Here is an 18,460-nt window from a genome sequence, read left to right as displayed (position 1 = left end):
ATTGTGAATTCATGGATTCCTTTGGAAACCCGCCAGATTATTTTAAATTTAATGACTTTATTGAACGAAACAGTAAAACTGTAACTTTTAATTCTAATCAATTACAGAGTAATTCTAGTAATACGTGTGGAGCATTCTGTATCTATTTTGCTATAAACAGGTGTAAAGGAATAGAAATGTATAACATTGTGTCTAGGTTTAAGAAAGATAAATATGTAAACGATAAAATGATTAAAGAGTTTATGTGCAAAATGTATTCAATAAAATAATTTTTTACAATTTATAGCAATAGCAGTTTTTTTTTTATATATACATAAATACAAGCATTCATTATAATTTTTCAATATCTTTATGACCGTGCGCTAATGTACGAACCCCGCAGGGTAGAATGTATCTCTTATCATCATTTGGTGATAAACAAAGTTTTCTAGTATTTATAGTAAATAGTTCATGCTTGAAACTAGCTATACGCATCATCTCGGCTGACATGGTTTCTTGATTAAAAAGACAACGTTCATAGTCTTCGTGGCGGATGACGTTTCTAATAACGTTCATGGCAACGCCCTTACAAACCTTTTTATGGTTTAAAATTGACTCTAAAGATTTCCCCAATCGCAACTCCTTTTCTATCTCTTCAGCGGTCTTAGACTCCCCGTACAATTTAATAGAATAAAGCTTTGGACGAAGTCCTACAAAGCTTTGAATTAACTGCGAATTTGTCTCGTCTTTAAAATAACCGAGAGCTTTTTTATTCTGATTAGAATGAAGGAAATGCGAAGGTGGATAATCAGAGAAGTCAAAGCGGTTTTTATGAACTTCAAAGTCTTTATAAACATCATCCGTCTTAATGTTGTACGTTAAACTGTCTGTAAATATTTTATATATTAGTACTATTTAAATAAAAAATGCATATTAAATTAAATTACCAGTGTCTGTAAATAATAGTGATGCTTTGTCCCCGTACGTATTTTTTATGAATCCATAATGGAACCGATACATGAGCTCCTTGGATAAATCTAGAATGGTGAATCCGGTAAATATAGGCCGGTTAAGAACAATTTTAGCTCTCTTCTTATGAGCGCCGGCTAACTCTTCATTAAAGATGGTAAAGTGTTCAAACTGCGGGGAACTTGTAACTTTTAACATTCTTTCTGGTTTATGAATCAACTCGAAATTTATATGCTTCCGTAAATTTTCCATTGTTTTTCTAAAGAATTAAATGAAGTAAGGGAAAAAACAGCAATAAATTATTTAAATTGATTTACCCGAAAACAGAGTTAACCATTAGTTTCCAGAAATTCTTTTCAAATGAACTCTTGGATAATTTCCTCTGTTCAGTGTTGAATCTAACATATTTTTCTAACCATTTTCCTTGAGTGAAGGTTAGAGCTCGATGAACCTTGGTTATTTTCAAACCTAATTCTACATAATATTTTAAATTGCGGTAATGTACTATGTATTTCTCTTTATTATTTAAATTAGGAAGAAGTTTTGGTAGACTTTGATTCTCCTTAATATTTAATTTTCCTAAGAGATCTTTGGAGTATGGAGATAGCATATCATGTGTAATAACTTTAGATTCCGCCGCTACTGGGAGATCGTTATGTAAGTCATGCAACTCTTGAGGATATTCAAGATCCACCTGCAAAGGAAACAATTCTTTAAAAATATAATTCAATAATTATAACACTTGTTATTTACCTCTAAAATGTATCCGTTTTCAACGTTATTGGGAATACTCAGAATATTTTCACTGAGTGTTTGCAAATCATCCTCCTGAACCCACTGGAAGTCGCCTAGCGGTAGTGGTTCACACATAACAGCACCGTACAAATTATTAGCATCTTCAATTAAGTTAAATTAAGTTAATTAATATAATTAAAATTAAAATAATTAAAATAAAAAAATAAAAATAAAAAAAATTATTTATTTTTTTAAAAATGTAAATTACCTAAATAGCATATATAACTGCTCTCTTTAGACGAATCATATGTGTCGGACATATATTTGTTATTCGCTTCAGAATAACGAGTTGAGATCATTGAAACACCGCCTCGAATCCCTAAAAATTCAATGTAAATACAATAATATTTAAAATATCACAAAAGCGTTACCCTTTTCAATAAATAAGTGTTGATCTATATCAAGTATGAGATCGAGGCGAACATCGGTCATCTTCAAAGCTGCTTGCCAGGCTAAACCTGGTGCGGTGTAAGCGTGAGCGGGATCTAATTTATAATGGGTTATAGATAATGTTCTAAAATTTTCAAAAACGTCGGCTAAGAGCAACGCATCGCTTTTCACATAGAGGTCGGTGTATTCCCCTACGAAAACCGAGGTTAAGAGATTTGAAATATTTATACTGTAGTAATTTTACCTAATGTTTGAATATTAAACGCTGTCCAAACATTTTGGGCGTGTAAATAATCAGATTCTAAAATATTTTGATTTTTCAATGAACTGAAAAACGCTTCTCTAGGTGGCAGCATCGTCTCGTCAAATTTCTTTTCATCGTCCATATACTCGTATGGGTAGACCCCCTTCCGCAAAAGCAGTTGAACTTTCTCACTTTCAAAATATTTCTTAACAATCTGGAATTTACTGGCTCCTTCCAAAACGAGATTAGATACTAGAGCATCGAGGCTATCACTTAGAAATCGATAAGAGTCTAAAAACCGAAATCTCCCTAAAAAACAATAAAATTAATGTTAAGGTTAAATTCATAATTAAATATATTTTACCTAGTTTCAGCGAAATATAATTTTCGCTAGTGGAAGGAATACAGTCAAGTGTCTGTTCCTTAAAATGACCAATCTCCTGACATATAAGATGTAAATCGTATCTATGAAGATTTATTATTATTAGGTTTATTTCCTGGTTAATTAACTTAATAAATTCACCTGCTAAGGTTATGAAGGAAAATAGGGATAAATTCTGGAACTTTCTTTTGAAGATTACAGACGTTATGCGCTGGCCCCCTATATTTGCCGCTGAAATGGCAATGATCTCGAACAGCGGGCATATTTCCCTGATTTAGCTGCTTCTGACAAATGTAGCAATGCGTAGCAGCTTGAAACTGTTCCTCCTCCTCCGGGGTAATAATCATTGGTACATTTGTCTCAATGAGTTCCATCAACTCCTTCTCTAATTCCAGAATAGACTCCAGAAATCTTCGAGTTGCATCTTGTCCTCGATAGCAATCGGTTCGAACAGGTACACCTATAAGTATCCTATTGTAATATATCTAAAAGGGAATTTTGTCAAATAACTTACCGTCAGGTCCAACAAACACCCACGAATACGCGCAGCTGATGTGCATGTTTACTTTGCTGGTATTTATATCGGGATCTAGATCACATCCTTGAACTCTCGGTAGGATTGCTTCAAAATCGGCGTAAAATACATACTGCACCTAATAATTTCATTTCATTAAGAGTTAAATTAAATAATTTTTATTTTTACCTTTTCTGTCCACTCATATTTATCAAAATAAACCGTCTTCTTCTTAGTAGGGAAAACTGTTTTTTGGACGCCGTGAGTGGCGCATTCTTCGATATGCGCATCACGTCGCTGTTCAGCGTTGCTTCCACTGAATCGGTGAAGACACATTCTAATACAGAAAATAATTAGTATATTTCAAACTAATATATTGGAAACTAAATTACCTGCAATAATAACTTGTATTTCTGTGTTTTGTTAGATGCTGTAGCAGTTTTCCTAGGTCTCGTATAAGACAGTAATGTCTATTCCCATCGTCAATATCTTTAGTTTCGTCGGTGATGTATAGCAAATCAACCTCCCTTTCCTTACAACACTTGTTAGCGCTTACGTAAAGGGGGAATATGTCTCCCGAAAAGCCGAACACAGATATTGATAAATTATTCATTAATTCAAATTTTTTAAGTTCCGTAGCGTTTAATTTGAAAGGAAAAGATATATCACTGGTATCAAGTTCATTTTCATAAGGTGTATATTTGGAAACACGATTAGCGTTTTGAGTCCGAGGAACTGGGTGAAGTTTAGCGAGAATTGACCAGAGAAAACATTTCTCGTCATTTTCGTTTCTAATATTAAGAATCGCGTGACGTCGAGATAGTTTTTCAGGTAGTTCCATATACGATGACCCTCGCAACGGTTGGTAAGATGCTACATTTAATTCTACATACAGAACACGGTCAATTACCCAACCCGATCCTATCAAAAATATAATGTTTTAGTTCAAAATATAACTTATAAATTTTAGTACATACCTGTCGCTTCAAAGTTTTCCGCTGCTGACTGTATTGTTTCAAGACATTCATTCAGCTGGCTTTCAATGACATCGGGCGTTAATGTTGTTTGCATAGTGCTCCGGAAATAGGGTCGTACTTCCGCTCTTTGTTCCTCACCCCCTAAAGGTCTCATATAAACAGATCTTACGAGTAGGAACCATTTAATTCCACGTTTACTGGCGAGTCTTTCCATTAGAAATTTACTGAAAGCGGCTCGGTAACGTCCGATAAACATCCCCGCATCAATATCATAGTCTTCAGCATTGTAACGGATAGATGCTAACGTATCATTCAAGGCCTGGACCATACTTGGAGATGCTGGTGGTGTTTCATCAAGTATTGATGAGGCGGGAACAGGTGATGGCGTTGGGTTGTTGGGTAAATCCGCTGTAGATGGTTGGATAGATTCCAGTTGAATTTCTTGAAGCAGACTAGGTGAAGGTGGACGGTATGGCGATGGTGGACGGAAAGATGCTAGCGAACGTTGCATTGGTGACGGTGTGCGAGACAGGTCCATGGGTTCGGAAGGGCCGGGTGCGTTCAAGTCATGAGTTCGTTGATGGCTCTTGAAATGTTCCAATCTAGCAACATTCTTACCACATACTTCACAGACAAACGTATGTCTATCACCGTGTACTTCTCTAACATGCCGATTTAAGGAGGACTTGGTAGTGAAACTTTTCGTGCACGTAGGGCAAATATGTTGGGCTTTAGGCATCTTGAATATAGCTACCGCAGTTAACCGTGGAATGACCTCCTACAACGCTATACAACCTCTTTTATAGTATATTCAAGTATCATTTGAGAACAATACGTTTCTCATACTTAAAATATTCGTTTGAAATACTCGTGAGATAGGTTCAAGTGTTAAGCATATTTAAGTACTACTTACGCGTTAATGCTATTAAAATGAAGTTTAAAAATATTTCCATTCTACTTTAACAACAAATATTCCATGACGTCAAAACACTTCAATTCAAATTAACCGCGCCTCCCGGGGAATCTGCGCACGCGCCGCCTAGGTTATCAATTTTTACATCATTTCAACTTATTCCGTACGATAAAACTTGATAAGATATACGTTCAAGTATCTTTCGAGATAAGCGTAGATAAATGAACAAGTTGGCCTGGACACAATATGTTGATATACGGGAAAACAAATCGTCGCGAGAAATACCCTAAATACATTGACTTTTCGATGATTTTACCCCCATTTCATCCCTTAAATCCCGGATTTCGATCCCGAACCCAAACCCGAACCCGGGATCGATGCCACACCCTCACTTTCCTTCTACTCTTTAATAATATTCAGCTAGTCTAATACCAACTCACCCCCCTCCATAATTTACCTTTAAACTGCTTTGATAAAAGCATTTTTAATTAATATCTGGCTCTTTTCCCTGCCCTACAGGGCATATTTATCGTAGTAATTATTATTGTAAATATAAGCCATAAGTAATCATACAGTTACAAGATCCAATAATCAATAACATAATATCGTTATTTATAGGTCACTTTGAATAAACAATTTATGTAAATGTTATTTCCGGTCACTCGGAGGTCATACCATTTTTTTAGAAGTTTTATAACTTTTTACTTTATAGTAAAAAATGTTAGTTTTGTTAATAACAGATCCTACACTTTGATTCAAGCCAAAATGTAAAGAAGCAATATTAAAAGTGTTGAAGACTAGAGTTTCGATTTCATAAGAATTCTTAAAATTTTCTCAATTAAAGGTAGGATCTACTGAGATATCATAAATTTCACAATAATAATTCTTGATTTGTGCCTTTCCAAATGTGTAGTTATCAAAATTCTTTAAATTTAGTAAATTTCACTTTGCACAACCAAATCATTAACTTCAATACTTGATTCATGCATTTTCCAAGTAAGATTTACCAGATTCGGTCTGGTCTTGAAAAAACAATTTAAAGAATTCAGTTACATTTCCAGTTGAAAAAAACACAATTTAATCAAGTAATTTTTTCAGTCTCTAAATTAGTTAATTAAAGAACGAGTGGAATTTTTTTGAAAAAAATAAAGCATTTTGTGGGCCACATTGTACAACTACTTTGCTACCTTAGCGATGGTACTTTCCATTAGTATCACTCGTTCACTAAATAACTTCATTTCTACTATAAAATTAATTTTTACTGAAGAATAGGAATCGGCCCATTGATTTTTCTACTGTAAATTTACCAGAAATCCGGAAATTAGAAACAAGTTACTGAGACCTCACCTGAATCTGTTAACAAAAATGGGGTCAAATTAATCAGTGCCCACTATAATTTTAACCATTGCTGTCACTCCTTCATTTCCAGTCTAAAGTATATTAAAACTGAAGAAAAGGACTGGCTTTTCAACTGCAAATTTAACAGAATTATTTTCACAAAATACTTTAACACTTATCTTCACTTTTAGTCAAAGTTTTATATTCTAAATTTGGAACTCTTTTTAATTCAATTATTTGTTTATTAAACTTAAAAATAAATGTTTTATGTGAAAATTACAAAAAAAAGGAAAGAAAAAAAACACAAATTCAATAGCAAGGTAGTCAGGAGTTTCTACTTTTCAACAAATTACAAGGCCCCTGAGCTGAAATAATGTGTATCCTACTACATCCTAGGAGGCCATCTAAGGGCGTATAATTCGACAATCTTTGTTGCGCGAATTTCAAATAATTATTAAAACTTACCCTTAAGCTCTAAATATTAGTTAAAATTTTAAATAATTAACGTTAATAAGATTGTTTAGTAATAATAATTTTCAATTAAATAAAAACATCTCAACCAAATTTATTTATAAACCAAAGTTTTAAAACTAGTTTAAGGCGACATCGTGGTCCGCCATTTTATTTTGGAATTTTGTAACAGGGTTGCTAGCTCAGGAACTTCCCAGCCAATGAAAGCAGACTTAAGTCAGAAATGAGTCTTTGAAGTAAAGACATTGGTATACTCTTATTTACTGCCGAGTAAACCTTGTAAATTATTGCAATTTTAATGACTTAATCAATTATTGTTGACAATAAGAATAATGCCGCTAGCCTCCCTAATGCTGAATCTTGAGCATGAAAAACCTTGAAAATAATGGTCTGTTTTCAAAAAGTGAACGAAAAGTTATATTTTTTCCTGCCTTCCAGTGTACTGTCGATACCCATAGGAAAGCATGTTCGGCCAGAGTTAATAGAAAATCCACCCAGATGGTCAGATTGTAACATGAAGTGACAGTTCTAAAAAAGAAAGAGCTTCCGAAATTTCCCCCTTTTTCCACGCAAACTATGTGATGGCCGACCTAACCCCTGCCTTACAGTGTGAAAGGTCATATTCAGCTATGGAAAAATCCCTCCAATTTCGTCGCTAAGGACGAAAACTAGAAAGGCATCCAAAAGGGGTAGAAACAGAGACCGCTCCAATAGAAAGTATAACCGAAATTTAAATCCACTATCAAGCCTACACTTCCGACACCGGAATTTCCGACCCCCCCCCCCCTAGACGAAAGAACAACAAAACAAGAGAACGCAAAAGAATTAACAGGAAGAGTTCGAACAGAATCGGAACTCGGAGAAACCCCTCACCCATTCCGGGCTCGGTCCGCGATTTCCCAATAAAAGATGCATTATGCATAATTTTAACTGTCAACCCATAAGAGGCGAAATGCCCATCCCGTTTAATTTTCGAATCAATCCCTAAATCAAGGAACATTTTACCCGTTGTGGAAAAACTATCAGCAGATCGAGTCAACTAAAGGCACCCCTTCAAACCCACCTGTCGTCGAAGTATCATCCCACTGGCAAAGGACATTCCTGGGTACCCCTTTTTTATCGAGAAATAAATTCGTCCAAATCGCTTTGCAATAACCAGATATTCGAGACACCACGAAAAAGAGCCAGCGGAAAGAAGACAACATCCCCTGACTGCGAATCCGTAACCTTGAAAATTTCCTTAAAACCCCCCCCCCCCCCGTCACTATTCCCTGAGGCGGAAAACTACGTTTAAGCATACACGCCTATCCCCGACAAGTTAAAATATGGAGTCTAGAGCCCCAAAACCATGTTAAATCGATACTCCCCCATGATTCCTCCAATACCAAGTTAGAGTGTTTTGTTAATTTCCTGTCCAAGAGAGAGAAAACCCCGTGTTGCAAGTCCCGAACAATACCGCTTTATTTTGACCAGTATAAAAACTGAAACCCGACCCTATAACTATATCTTAACCGATTTGTACCGTCACGCCAGTCCTAGTTTAGAGGTACTTCCCCAATAAATTATATCAAATATCTAAGTTAATTTAAGCGCCTAACGCAAGTTCTTTCTTTATTTTATTTTACCACCCCAATTTTAAGTGTTATTACCCGACACGGCAGCTATGTATCCGGAGGATACACCCGATTTATGTAAGAAGTACCATTTTTAATTTCTCTGTTATTTTGCATTTTTTGTGTTATTTTATATTTTAATAAAGACATTCAAATCAAAGCTAATTTAGTAACCTAATAATTGTCCGATATCATCATCTTTCTTTTACTTATTATCAGAGCACTGCTACGTCGCAATAAACGATCCCCTCTTATTATTCACACACACTTCGACCTCCGCTTGACGAATTTCTGGATACGCCACTGCTCGCCATAAACCCCACTGGGGCGCCACGATTTTACTTGCCTATGGGCGCGTCTTAAATCACCCCAGTCCAAATTAGTCCACATTAATCTCTACTTTGAAACATAATTTTTAATATCAATTTCAGTCATACACTTAAGCTAAAATCGTCAAATCAAAATGCCAAGAATTAATGCTGTCAACATTGTAACCATCGTTATGAAAATGACAAATGAAAATTTTTCTGACCGTTCACCACCAACTTTTGCGTCAGATTTTCGAAAAGCAGAGCAAATTTTTAATATTTTAATGGATCTCATTTCTCCAATGATATCATAAAAGAGAAAACTTTGGATTTTGTCGACGAATAATTTTTTAAATACATTATGAATATGTGGTGGAATATGAATGATTTGATGCAGCACAAACATCAAGCCAAAGCTGGTCCCAAGATTGGCAACAATTTTATATGGAAGGGGAGGAGGCTGTTTCCATTGATTACATACAAAAAGCCATTTAGTTCGATGAAGCTGACAAAACTTGAAATTTTTAACAAAAAAAAAGAAAATACCCCAAACTTATGCATGCGAATTGCATCAAAAGATGGAGGCAATACTTGGATTAATGTGGAACGGTTTCTGAGAAATTTGAAATAAAAGAATGCAATATTTTAAATAAGTTTCTGGAAGCTTAACTAACTCCTACACAGTGAAGGGTTTGGAATTGCGCAGATGGGGAGCAGTTGAAGTAAACGCATTGGATTTAATTTCACTGCAAGTAAAAGTTGGCTAACTGCTTTTCAAAAAAAGAATCGGATTGTTTTAAGAAAAATTACTAAACTTTCTTCAACGACAGATATCGAAGAAAAATTTAGCTCAGTTGAACCTCGTTTTGTCTTCAACACTGATCAATCTGGGTTATCGTATGACCTTGAACCATAAAGAACCCTCGCTGAACAAGGTCAACGATATATTTTGGGGGGAAAAAAGGTTACCCACTCCTACACTATCCAGCCTTTGATTTCAATGGATGGTAGATTGTTATTCACTTATCTTATTGGCCTCCAAGAACCAGAAGGAAGCTTCGGACCCAGAGTACAAAAAGATGTTGGTGAGGCAATGCAAACCTTGAAAATCTCTTTGTGATCGCGTCCAAATCAAGCAAAATGGATAAAGAAAAAGTCATGGACTGGACCAACAGATGAAGAGCTTCTCACTGAAGTAAATCAACATTTCATTTTAGTTTACATTATCTCGGATTAGAGCATTTAATCTTAAAATTTCATAGGTAAGCAGCAACTGCAATATAGAAGTATTGCTGGAACAACCACAGATTTCAAACCATTGGATGCGTATTTCTTCTGGCAATACAAAACACTACATACGCAATTGGCGGATTGAATTTCTTTTGATGAATCGGAAATCAACATTATTAAGATGATTTCCTTAATTTTCATCAAATGTAGTTATATTGATAATTTAAATAAGTTTCGTAATGTTAACGAGGTTTGTTTCACCCTACCTATAGAAAAACTGGACAACTGTGAAGTTATAGATTGCGAAGATGGGTTATTAATATTTTGTAGCCCCTGTTCATTGGTTTTGTGCATGACGCTTTTATATATTGAAAACCATTAACATTAGTTGTGTTGAATTTTAAATTTCATTTTCAATCCGTTCAGTAAAATGCTTTAAACCATTTAACTACTTTACGGTTCAATTAATTTGAAATAATTCGCAAAAAGGGTTTTTAAGTGATACATTGAAAAGGTAAACGTTATACTGATATCCACTGGTTAAAAACAAATTCTACTATTTTTGAACAAGGGGATTGGGCCAATTGGAAACACACTGCGTGCGGGATGTGTCCCCAGGTTGAGAGGGTTTATTTAATAAATTGTTCAAGTTTCACTTAACGATGCAGTCAGATGACCCTATAAAGCTTCAATCATCGATTTTTAAATTTTACCTCCAGTTTTTTTGGTTATCAAAATTTTTACTTTAACAGGAAAATTTGTTGCATTCTGACTCCCATAAAAAAAACGGAGCATTTTTGCCAATTGTCGACGCTCCCAACCCAAATTGACTACTTTTGTTTATCATGACCACTCCCAGTTCAAACTGTCCGTTTTCGTCCGTTTAGGGTATTCCCATCGCAAACCGTCGATTTTAGCCCATTGTGGACTCTCCCAACCCAAACTAACCATTTTTGACCATCTTGACCACTACTGGTTCAAATTATCCAGTTTGGTCCTTTTAAACAATTTAACAATGAATAACCACTTTTAACCATGTTTGGCATGGGCATGATAAAAAATCAAATCTCAAAATTTTTCATAGGGGGAGGGCTTTGGGACCCATGAAATTAGCGCGTAAAATCTATAGGAAATTTCTTGCTCGGCCAAGCTCAAAAGGTCATAAAACTTGACCTTTTGACTGTGCTCCAAAAATTGGGCGGTTGATGCCTACCTGTGGCACAGTCTAGATGTTCCCATACCGTTTTCTCGGATCCCAGACTTACAAATTTGAGTTCTTCGAATTTGGTTCGCACCAGCATTTTGATATACGTGGCGCCCTCCCGTGTTGAGACTTTACATGGTCCTAAATTCGCGCGCGAAATGTCCTTGTGAAACCTTTCTTAGTCTATGCCTATACGAACTAGATACATATAACAAGTCGGCCCAGGCCGTAATATTAGTTCCACATCAGTGTATTAGAGTGGATAAACATATACACCCTTAGTAGACACAGGTAGGCAAACTAATACAAAAGCTAATGAGGCGACGTGATTTATTATCGTTTGATAAATAAATTGCCACCCTAAATTAAAGAGTGGATGCCGCCCACCATCAGCTAAAGAGATAAGGGAGTGCGTCTACCGATAAGGGGGCACCTGCGGGCGGGGGAAACGGGGGTGAAACGGGCCCCTGTAGGGGCCCCATTTTGCGGCAATATTCGGCAGGTCAAAAGGTTAGATGATTTACGATGTTACCCTGGGTCAATAGGTTATCTGCCCCTATGGCGATGTGGACAACGATGTTATGCAAACAGCTATAAACCGTTAAATAGGGGAAACGGGGGTGAAACAGGCCCCTGTAGGGGCCCCATTTTGCGTACATTTTCGGCAGGTCAAAAGGTTAGCTGATTTACGAGGTCAATAGGTTAGATGATGTCGCTATTCGGCAGGTGGTGTGGACTGACACGATGTTATGCAAACAGCTATAAACCGTTAAATAGGTCCGTCAAAACCTATCCGTCATAGTGAATGTCGGGCCCCTGTCTTTCGAGTTGGTAATAAATAGTTCAATGGATTTTCGCCGACAAACACTTTCAAACATTTTCGGGCCCCTAAGGGTTGTAAAAGGGTACCGTAAAATAGCGGGTGGTCATCGGTAAAAGTGTTTTGGAAAAAAGAGCAGAGTGTATACAAATTATAAGGTTTTATTATTGCTCCCAATCGCTAGAAATTGGCTTTTTTCCCCATTCACTATAAATCGCAGCAGTTTGCCAGAATTAGTTTTATCTCTCCAAAATAATTAATGTACCCAAAATTGGACCGCCAGTTTATTAATATTTTTAGGGGGATCTCTATGGGCGTTTAACTTTACAATAAAGCTAAAAGGTCCAGTTAGGGGTACATTTGGTCCGACATGGGGTACATAGGGGCGAAAATGGTGACTTTGGTCGTTTTTAGGGTACATTTGGTCCATTTGGGTCCATTTTTGGGTACATCCGAATTGCAATTGGAAAAACGAAGAGCCGTAATTTGTTCCACCCATCCCTAAACTCCTTAAATTTATTGCTATAATTTATTTATCGCTGGCGAACCCTAGAATATAATTAATAAGGACAAGTTATTTAAATTTAATTTAGAACTTTTGTTTACATGATTACGACTAATCCGATATGATATATAATCCGTTTAAATCCTAATTTATCTATATAATTGTAATTAATTCGACATTTTAAAGGGTTGAAACGAACTACCTTCTGCAACATGTATAAATAATTTAATTAAAAGTTCTAACTCACGTATTTGTAGTGTCTAGCCGCAGTATCGTCTGACATACGAGGGACAGCGACTTCCCACCCCACCACACCCCACAGTCGCATTCGAATCTTCTTTAACTAAGAACTCTCTGCATAATTAATTTTTATAAAGAAAAAAATAACCTTATTAATAGTTAATTAATAAGCTATATAAATAATTATGCTTTATATGCTTTACATAATGTGTTTACTTCTATACTAAGCTATTTTAAATACCATTATTGTCTCAAGTACATACCATAAATATAATATAGCAAATTTGAGTGTGTGTTTTGACAATATAAATACCAAAACAGTAAAAAAAATAACCTTGTTTAGCGTTTTACGATTAGAAATTTATTATCAATGATCGTTATATAGTGATATACCATTTCTTATCTTGATAAGTTTACAGATAGATGTAACCATTATTACGTTACAATGCGGTTTTTGTTATGGAACCAATGACAATAAGCTTTAAAATTTGCTTATCTTTGAAAAAAAGTCTCTTATTTCCAAGAACTTGTATAATTATCTAGAATGTACTAGAGCTATTAGATATTTTGGATGAAAGGCGATCTAAAATTTATGCTTGTTTACTTAATTATTTCATTTAACCTCATTTTGGGTATGATCACTCTAGTACAAACATTGATCATAATCGATATCCTGAAACAATCATCAAATTGATAATATTATATTTTTTATGATTAATTAATCGCTTGTTTTATTTTTTTATTACCTTAAGACATTTTCTCGTTATTTAATAAATTAATTGTACATTATTAATCGTTATTTAGTTTTTCGTTGAGCAAAGTTTTTGTCTATGATTATTTGATAAATAACGTCTCTTATTCACAAGAACTTGTATATTTATCGAGAATGTACTAGCGCTATTAGATATTTTGGAGGAAAGGCGATCTAAAATTTATGTCTATTTACTTAATTATTCCATTTCACTCTAGCCTTAACCCAACCAGTGTTTATTCTTTATATTTAAATAAAGCATATGATGTTTTTTATATTGACAACATTCACATTAAACAGAAACGAAGATATAAGAAAGGTTTTTATTGGAATATCCATTTCAGAAGACCAACGTCAGTGAATGAATTGGGCTAAATTTGGAATGATGTAATGAATAAGGGAATTATACATAACATAAAACTGAATTGTTGGAAGATACAGGGTTATATCAAATGAAGGTGCTGAATAATTAAACGTTATCTGAAACACTTAACTTGGAAGAAAATCAAAATAGGGCTGATATTATTTCTATCCTCAGAACCCACATTTTATACTTTATATACGGAGATCCCTCAAAAATCGAGAACAATTTATGAATAGACTCGGTTCGAATATAATCCAAATGGGTCGAAACAAATATATTCAGTGTCCAAGTTGCGAGAAACGAATACGTGGCTATAGATTAAGAACCCATAAATGTAAACGTACATCGTGTACAACATGCAATAAATCGTTTAAATCACAACTGAGTCGGCATATTAGACGGTGCAGTAGGTAAAGTAGAAGCGGAAATTGATAAACAACGAGTCCGAGCAGAAGCCGTTGCTCTATCGGGACTACCATCGCATCTTTTTGGAAATTTGACAAGTGCTTGGGTGGAACAAATGAAAACCCCTAAACGAATAAACAAAGATATAGAACTTAGACCATGGCAGAAAAGTTTATTGGAACATTTAATTCTCTCAGACAGAAAAATAATATTTGTAATAGGAAAAGATGGAAATGAAGGAAAATCGTGGATGTTAAATTACTTGAAATCCCGTAAGCCCGACTTTGTACATTGTCAGCAAGTGACAGTTTCGGGGAGTGAAATGCTTTTTCAATTGAAAAAATTTGCGCTGGTGTGAACCACTTTTTCTTTAACACCTTGAGAAGTATAAAAATATGCGACGAACACTTGGCAGTATTTGAAAGTTTAAAAGATGGTGAAATTGTTAGTACGAAATATAATTGTGTGAGTATAAATATTAGTACTCCAAATGTAGTTTGTGTTTTTGGAAATTATATGCCTGAATCTAACGGTTTAAGTTCTGATAGAATTGTACGATTTTATATAAAAAATAATTATTTATGTAAATATTAATTATGAAATATGTATAGTAGAAATGTTAATATAAAATTTGCATAATTGAGGACGTGTGAATATAAAAATAGTAAACTTAAGGTTGTTTGTGTTTAATTCCCGATTTTTTTGGTTTATGTTCATATTATAGCCGTCCTCAGGTTATCTATATAAAAACAAATGGTTGTATAAAAAAATGAAAAGAAAGAATAATAAAATTGTTGATTTAAACCAGAAAAGGTATATGTCGGTCAAATGTTTGAGTTTTCTTAAATTTATTTCATATACATTTCTACATGTTTTTATTTCACTGTAATCAAGTCTCTAACACTTATGAATAGATAATTGTATAATTGATTTACAAGTTATTAGAGTTAGAAATTTAGTCGTAGCAATTATTTTTTCACGCTTTATTTAAGTCAAGCAATAACATTTTTAAAAATGAAAGCTGTTAAACGAAATAAAATAAGCATTTCTGAACTTTTAATATTAATTATGTTTTATTATTTATAACGATATGGATTTCAATACATTTGAAGAAGCGAGTAAACTCAGCTTATCAGACTTGGGCAAAGTGGTTTTTAATTGATGGTGTTAAATAATAAAATATACTTCAGCTTTTGAATAAGATTTTTTTCTATCCAACCGATATCCTTTATATAAAAGCTGAAGTAATTTATCCATTAAATTCAACAAGCATTAAAAAACAAGCAAAGTACTAATAACGTAGAAAATGTTTTTGGGGGTTCCATTGACCTGATGAAAAATTTTCATATGATAAAGTTACTGGACTGATGGAAGCTTCAGTGTTTTCAGAGCGAAGTCTTAATTGCATATTCTAAGTTTTTTTTTAAAACAAGTTTATTTCTAAAAATGAAAAGGACATGTTTTATCGGGGGCAAACTTTTTCCGTGTGAATGGAGAAATGATAATTAAAGAGTTAACTATTTACGATACGGAAACGGAGAAGCATAACGTCTGGACCTTTAAACCACCATATCCATATTCCAGTCTTACGGAAGACGATAAATGGCATTGTATATGGTTGTATTGGAACATTTGCGATCTCCGTTGGGACGACGGACAGGAAGACTACAACAGCCTAGGAGTCATCGCGAATTATATAAAAGAACAAGGGTTAAAGTTTTTTTTGGAAAGGTTAAGTAAAGGCCAAAGTTTTATCGGATTTCATAGGAGTTAACGTCAAGAACGTCGAGGATTTAGACTGTCCTAAATTATCTACCATTCTTTGTATAAGTGCTCCTAAACATTGTCATTTTCACCGTGACCCTAATAATTGCGCCGTTGTGAAATCTCACAAAATCGATGTGTGGTACCGAAAAATCGTGTGTAAGAAAATATAAGTCGTTTTAAGACTATTTTTGCTACTTTTTCATCACATTGGTTTTACGTTATGTCTGTTTTCTAAAATTACGTTTAAAAATGTAATTGCTTGATTTAAATAAAGCGCGAAAATTATTAGTTTCGAAATGATATTTACAAATCTTATCCAATCTAAAGTCCATCGTTCGGGTATTAGTAAGTATTTCATACAAACTAACTTAAATAAGTATTTTTAGAAGTGAAGAGAAAACACATTGTGAAAATACAAATGAAAAGAGACTTTAAACGGTTTTAAATATCTTAATATATATATTTAAAAAATCCAACGTTTCGGCAGTGTAGCATATGGAAGTATTAAGTTTCAAAAAGTGCATTTAAATTGAAGTGAGGCCTATTTTGGGATTCCCCTTGTTCCTCCTTCTTTCATCTCAGCATGTTTCCCCTTTTATCATGGTTTATCTCCAAAAAATAGCCAAAAATCTTAAATCAGTAGGTCTCGATCCTATTTATCTCCCACCATCCCGAATTGTCAGCTTTATTATGTAATAACAAAGAACCAACTGCCCTCATCAACAAGGCCCTCATTTATAAAATCTCCCGTGATTGTGGTGATTATTACATGGGGGCAATGCCGTCGCCCATTTCATCAAAGGCGTAAAGAGCCCCCCCAAAAATATAAACACCCCGTACAATAATTCTCCCCCTTAGCGAACACCTTCGTGTTTTTGGGGCCATAATGTTAGATAGACAAAATAGCTTAACCCAAAATTACATAAAACTCATTTTAATGTACGCGAATCCATCGAAATTAAAAAAAATAAATTGCGCAATGTTTAAACCATGACGATGGTGCCTTTAACTTATACACGTTTTCTCCACTTTTTATGGTCGTCACCCTCTCACACACACACACAACAAACCAATTCATCCCCTCGCAGAACCCACCTATTCAGACAACAGTAGCCTCGAGCGCGAACGAAGATATCGAGTCCGTTGCTCATATAACACTTCGACGGGGTCGACTTGCCTTTGAGAAAAAACGCCTCGCGGCTAAAGAACAGTACCCCCACTATATGTATGCATAAATATTTTTCGTCCCAAAGTTTTACCATCGTACTGTCAGACTTGTAAAAATCCCTGAAGAAGGAGGAACAGTTCCTCCGAAACGTTCGATTTTTTAAATAAATATATTGTGAATTTTAAAAAAACAGTTAAAGTCTCTTTTCACTAAGTATTTTTAAATATTTGAATATCGGAATTGTATTTTGCCGCGTTAAAAGTAGAGTTTATATGTATAGTCGTTTTAAGAAATACTCGTGATATAGGTTCAAGTGCCAAGTATATTTAAGTACTACAATGATATTAAAATAAAGTTTAAAAATATTTCCATTCTACGTTACTTTAACAACGAATATTCTATGACGTCAAAACACTCAAATCCATGTTTCAAATTTAAATTAACCGCGCAAAACACTTAAATCTATGTTTTCATTTGATTTTTAAATTAACCGCGACGCGGCCCCAGACCGCGCGTTCCCCGAGAAATCCGCGCCCCAATCCGCGTCCCCCCAGGGGAAATCAGCGCACGCGCGCAAGACGGCGAGGTGGAAAGGTTAGCATGTCTTATGGGAAACCAAAGTCATTTTAAAATTTGTTTCAGCTTCAATTTTAAATATATATATAATTAAACAAAATAAAAGAAAGAAATAAAAAATATAGTTTGAAATTATGGTCGTTGTCGGAATTCGCGAACATATCGGGTCTTCTAGCTAAGCGCGATTCCACCTTTGAGGTCGGGGGTGGTTAACTTTTATTCACTAGATAAAGCTCTCAAAATTATTCGTAAAACGTTTTGATCAAGTAATTTATATTTCTGTATTATCCGATTACGCGCACCGCCCAGGTTATGACTTTTTACGCGTTTGTATTTGGATTTTTTAGCCATTTCTATCTGGGTTGAAAAGGAACGAGTGGGCTCGAAAAAGCTTCCTCAATATTCTTTTTAATAAAAGTTTATTTTAAACCATGAAGTATCTGTCTCTATAGTATATTACGTACTATTTACTAGTTTAAATTATCCATGGTTAAATTTTGCGTTTAGTCATTACTTACTATTATCATTAAACCACGT

General features: G+C 34.6%; 2 protein-coding genes and 1 long non-coding RNA gene across 3 annotated transcripts in view; all 3 read right to left on the bottom strand.

Moving 5' to 3' along the window:
• LOC149926251 (uncharacterized) overlaps positions 1 to 18,460 on the bottom strand; it is a 385,527-nt gene that overhangs the window by 284,687 nt on the left and 82,380 nt on the right. The gene's annotated exons all lie outside the window — the stretch shown is intronic.
• Positions 203 to 1,029, bottom strand: LOC149926255 (uncharacterized). Its single transcript, XM_090161342.1, has 2 exons — positions 927 to 1,029; positions 203 to 866 (listed from the first exon to the last, which is right to left on the bottom strand). Exons 1-2 carry the CDS (start codon positions 997 to 999, stop codon positions 331 to 333), a joined length of 609 nt encoding a protein of 202 aa, XP_090017468.1. The 5' UTR covers positions 1,000 to 1,029; the 3' UTR covers positions 203 to 330.
• On the bottom strand, positions 1,384 to 5,509 carry LOC149926254 (uncharacterized). The gene is made up of 12 exons (XM_090161926.1): positions 4,251 to 5,509; positions 3,666 to 4,194; positions 3,463 to 3,610; positions 3,274 to 3,412; positions 2,901 to 3,219; positions 2,742 to 2,842; positions 2,378 to 2,686; positions 2,115 to 2,324; positions 1,952 to 2,062; positions 1,702 to 1,844; positions 1,427 to 1,642; positions 1,384 to 1,389 (listed from the first exon to the last, which is right to left on the bottom strand). Exons 1-12 carry the CDS (start codon positions 4,987 to 4,989, stop codon positions 1,384 to 1,386), a joined length of 2,970 nt encoding a protein of 989 aa, XP_090018052.1. The 5' UTR covers positions 4,990 to 5,509.

This window comes from Leiobunum rupestre, chromosome 10 (genome assembly GCF_980474605.1).
Source record: "Leiobunum rupestre chromosome 10, qqLeiRupe1.1.hap1, whole genome shotgun sequence".
NCBI classification, from domain to species: Eukaryota; Metazoa; Arthropoda; class Arachnida; order Opiliones; family Sclerosomatidae; genus Leiobunum; species Leiobunum rupestre.
The sequence above is the reverse complement of the archived record's forward strand: the minus strand, read 5'-3'. Positions and strand labels throughout refer to the sequence as shown.

Excerpts from the sequence above, each read along its gene's own strand:
- LOC149926255 (XM_090161342.1), bottom strand. The coding sequence starts at position 999 with ATGTATCGGTTCCATTATGGATTCATAAAAAATACGTACGGGGACAAA. Across the intron at positions 867-926 it reads ACTATTATTTACAGACACTG|ACAGTTTAACGTACAACATT; the intron begins GTAATTTAATTT and ends AAATATTTACAG.
- LOC149926254 (XM_090161926.1), bottom strand. The coding sequence starts at position 4,989 with ATGCCTAAAGCCCAACATATTTGCCCTACGTGCACGAAAAGTTTCACT. Across the intron at positions 3,220-3,273 it reads GGTGTTTGTTGGACCTGACG|GTGTACCTGTTCGAACCGAT; the intron begins GTAAGTTATTTG and ends GGATACTTATAG. Across the intron at positions 1,845-1,951 it reads CAGTTATATATGCTATTTAG|ATGCTAATAATTTGTACGGT; the intron begins GTAATTTACATT and ends ACTTAATTGAAG.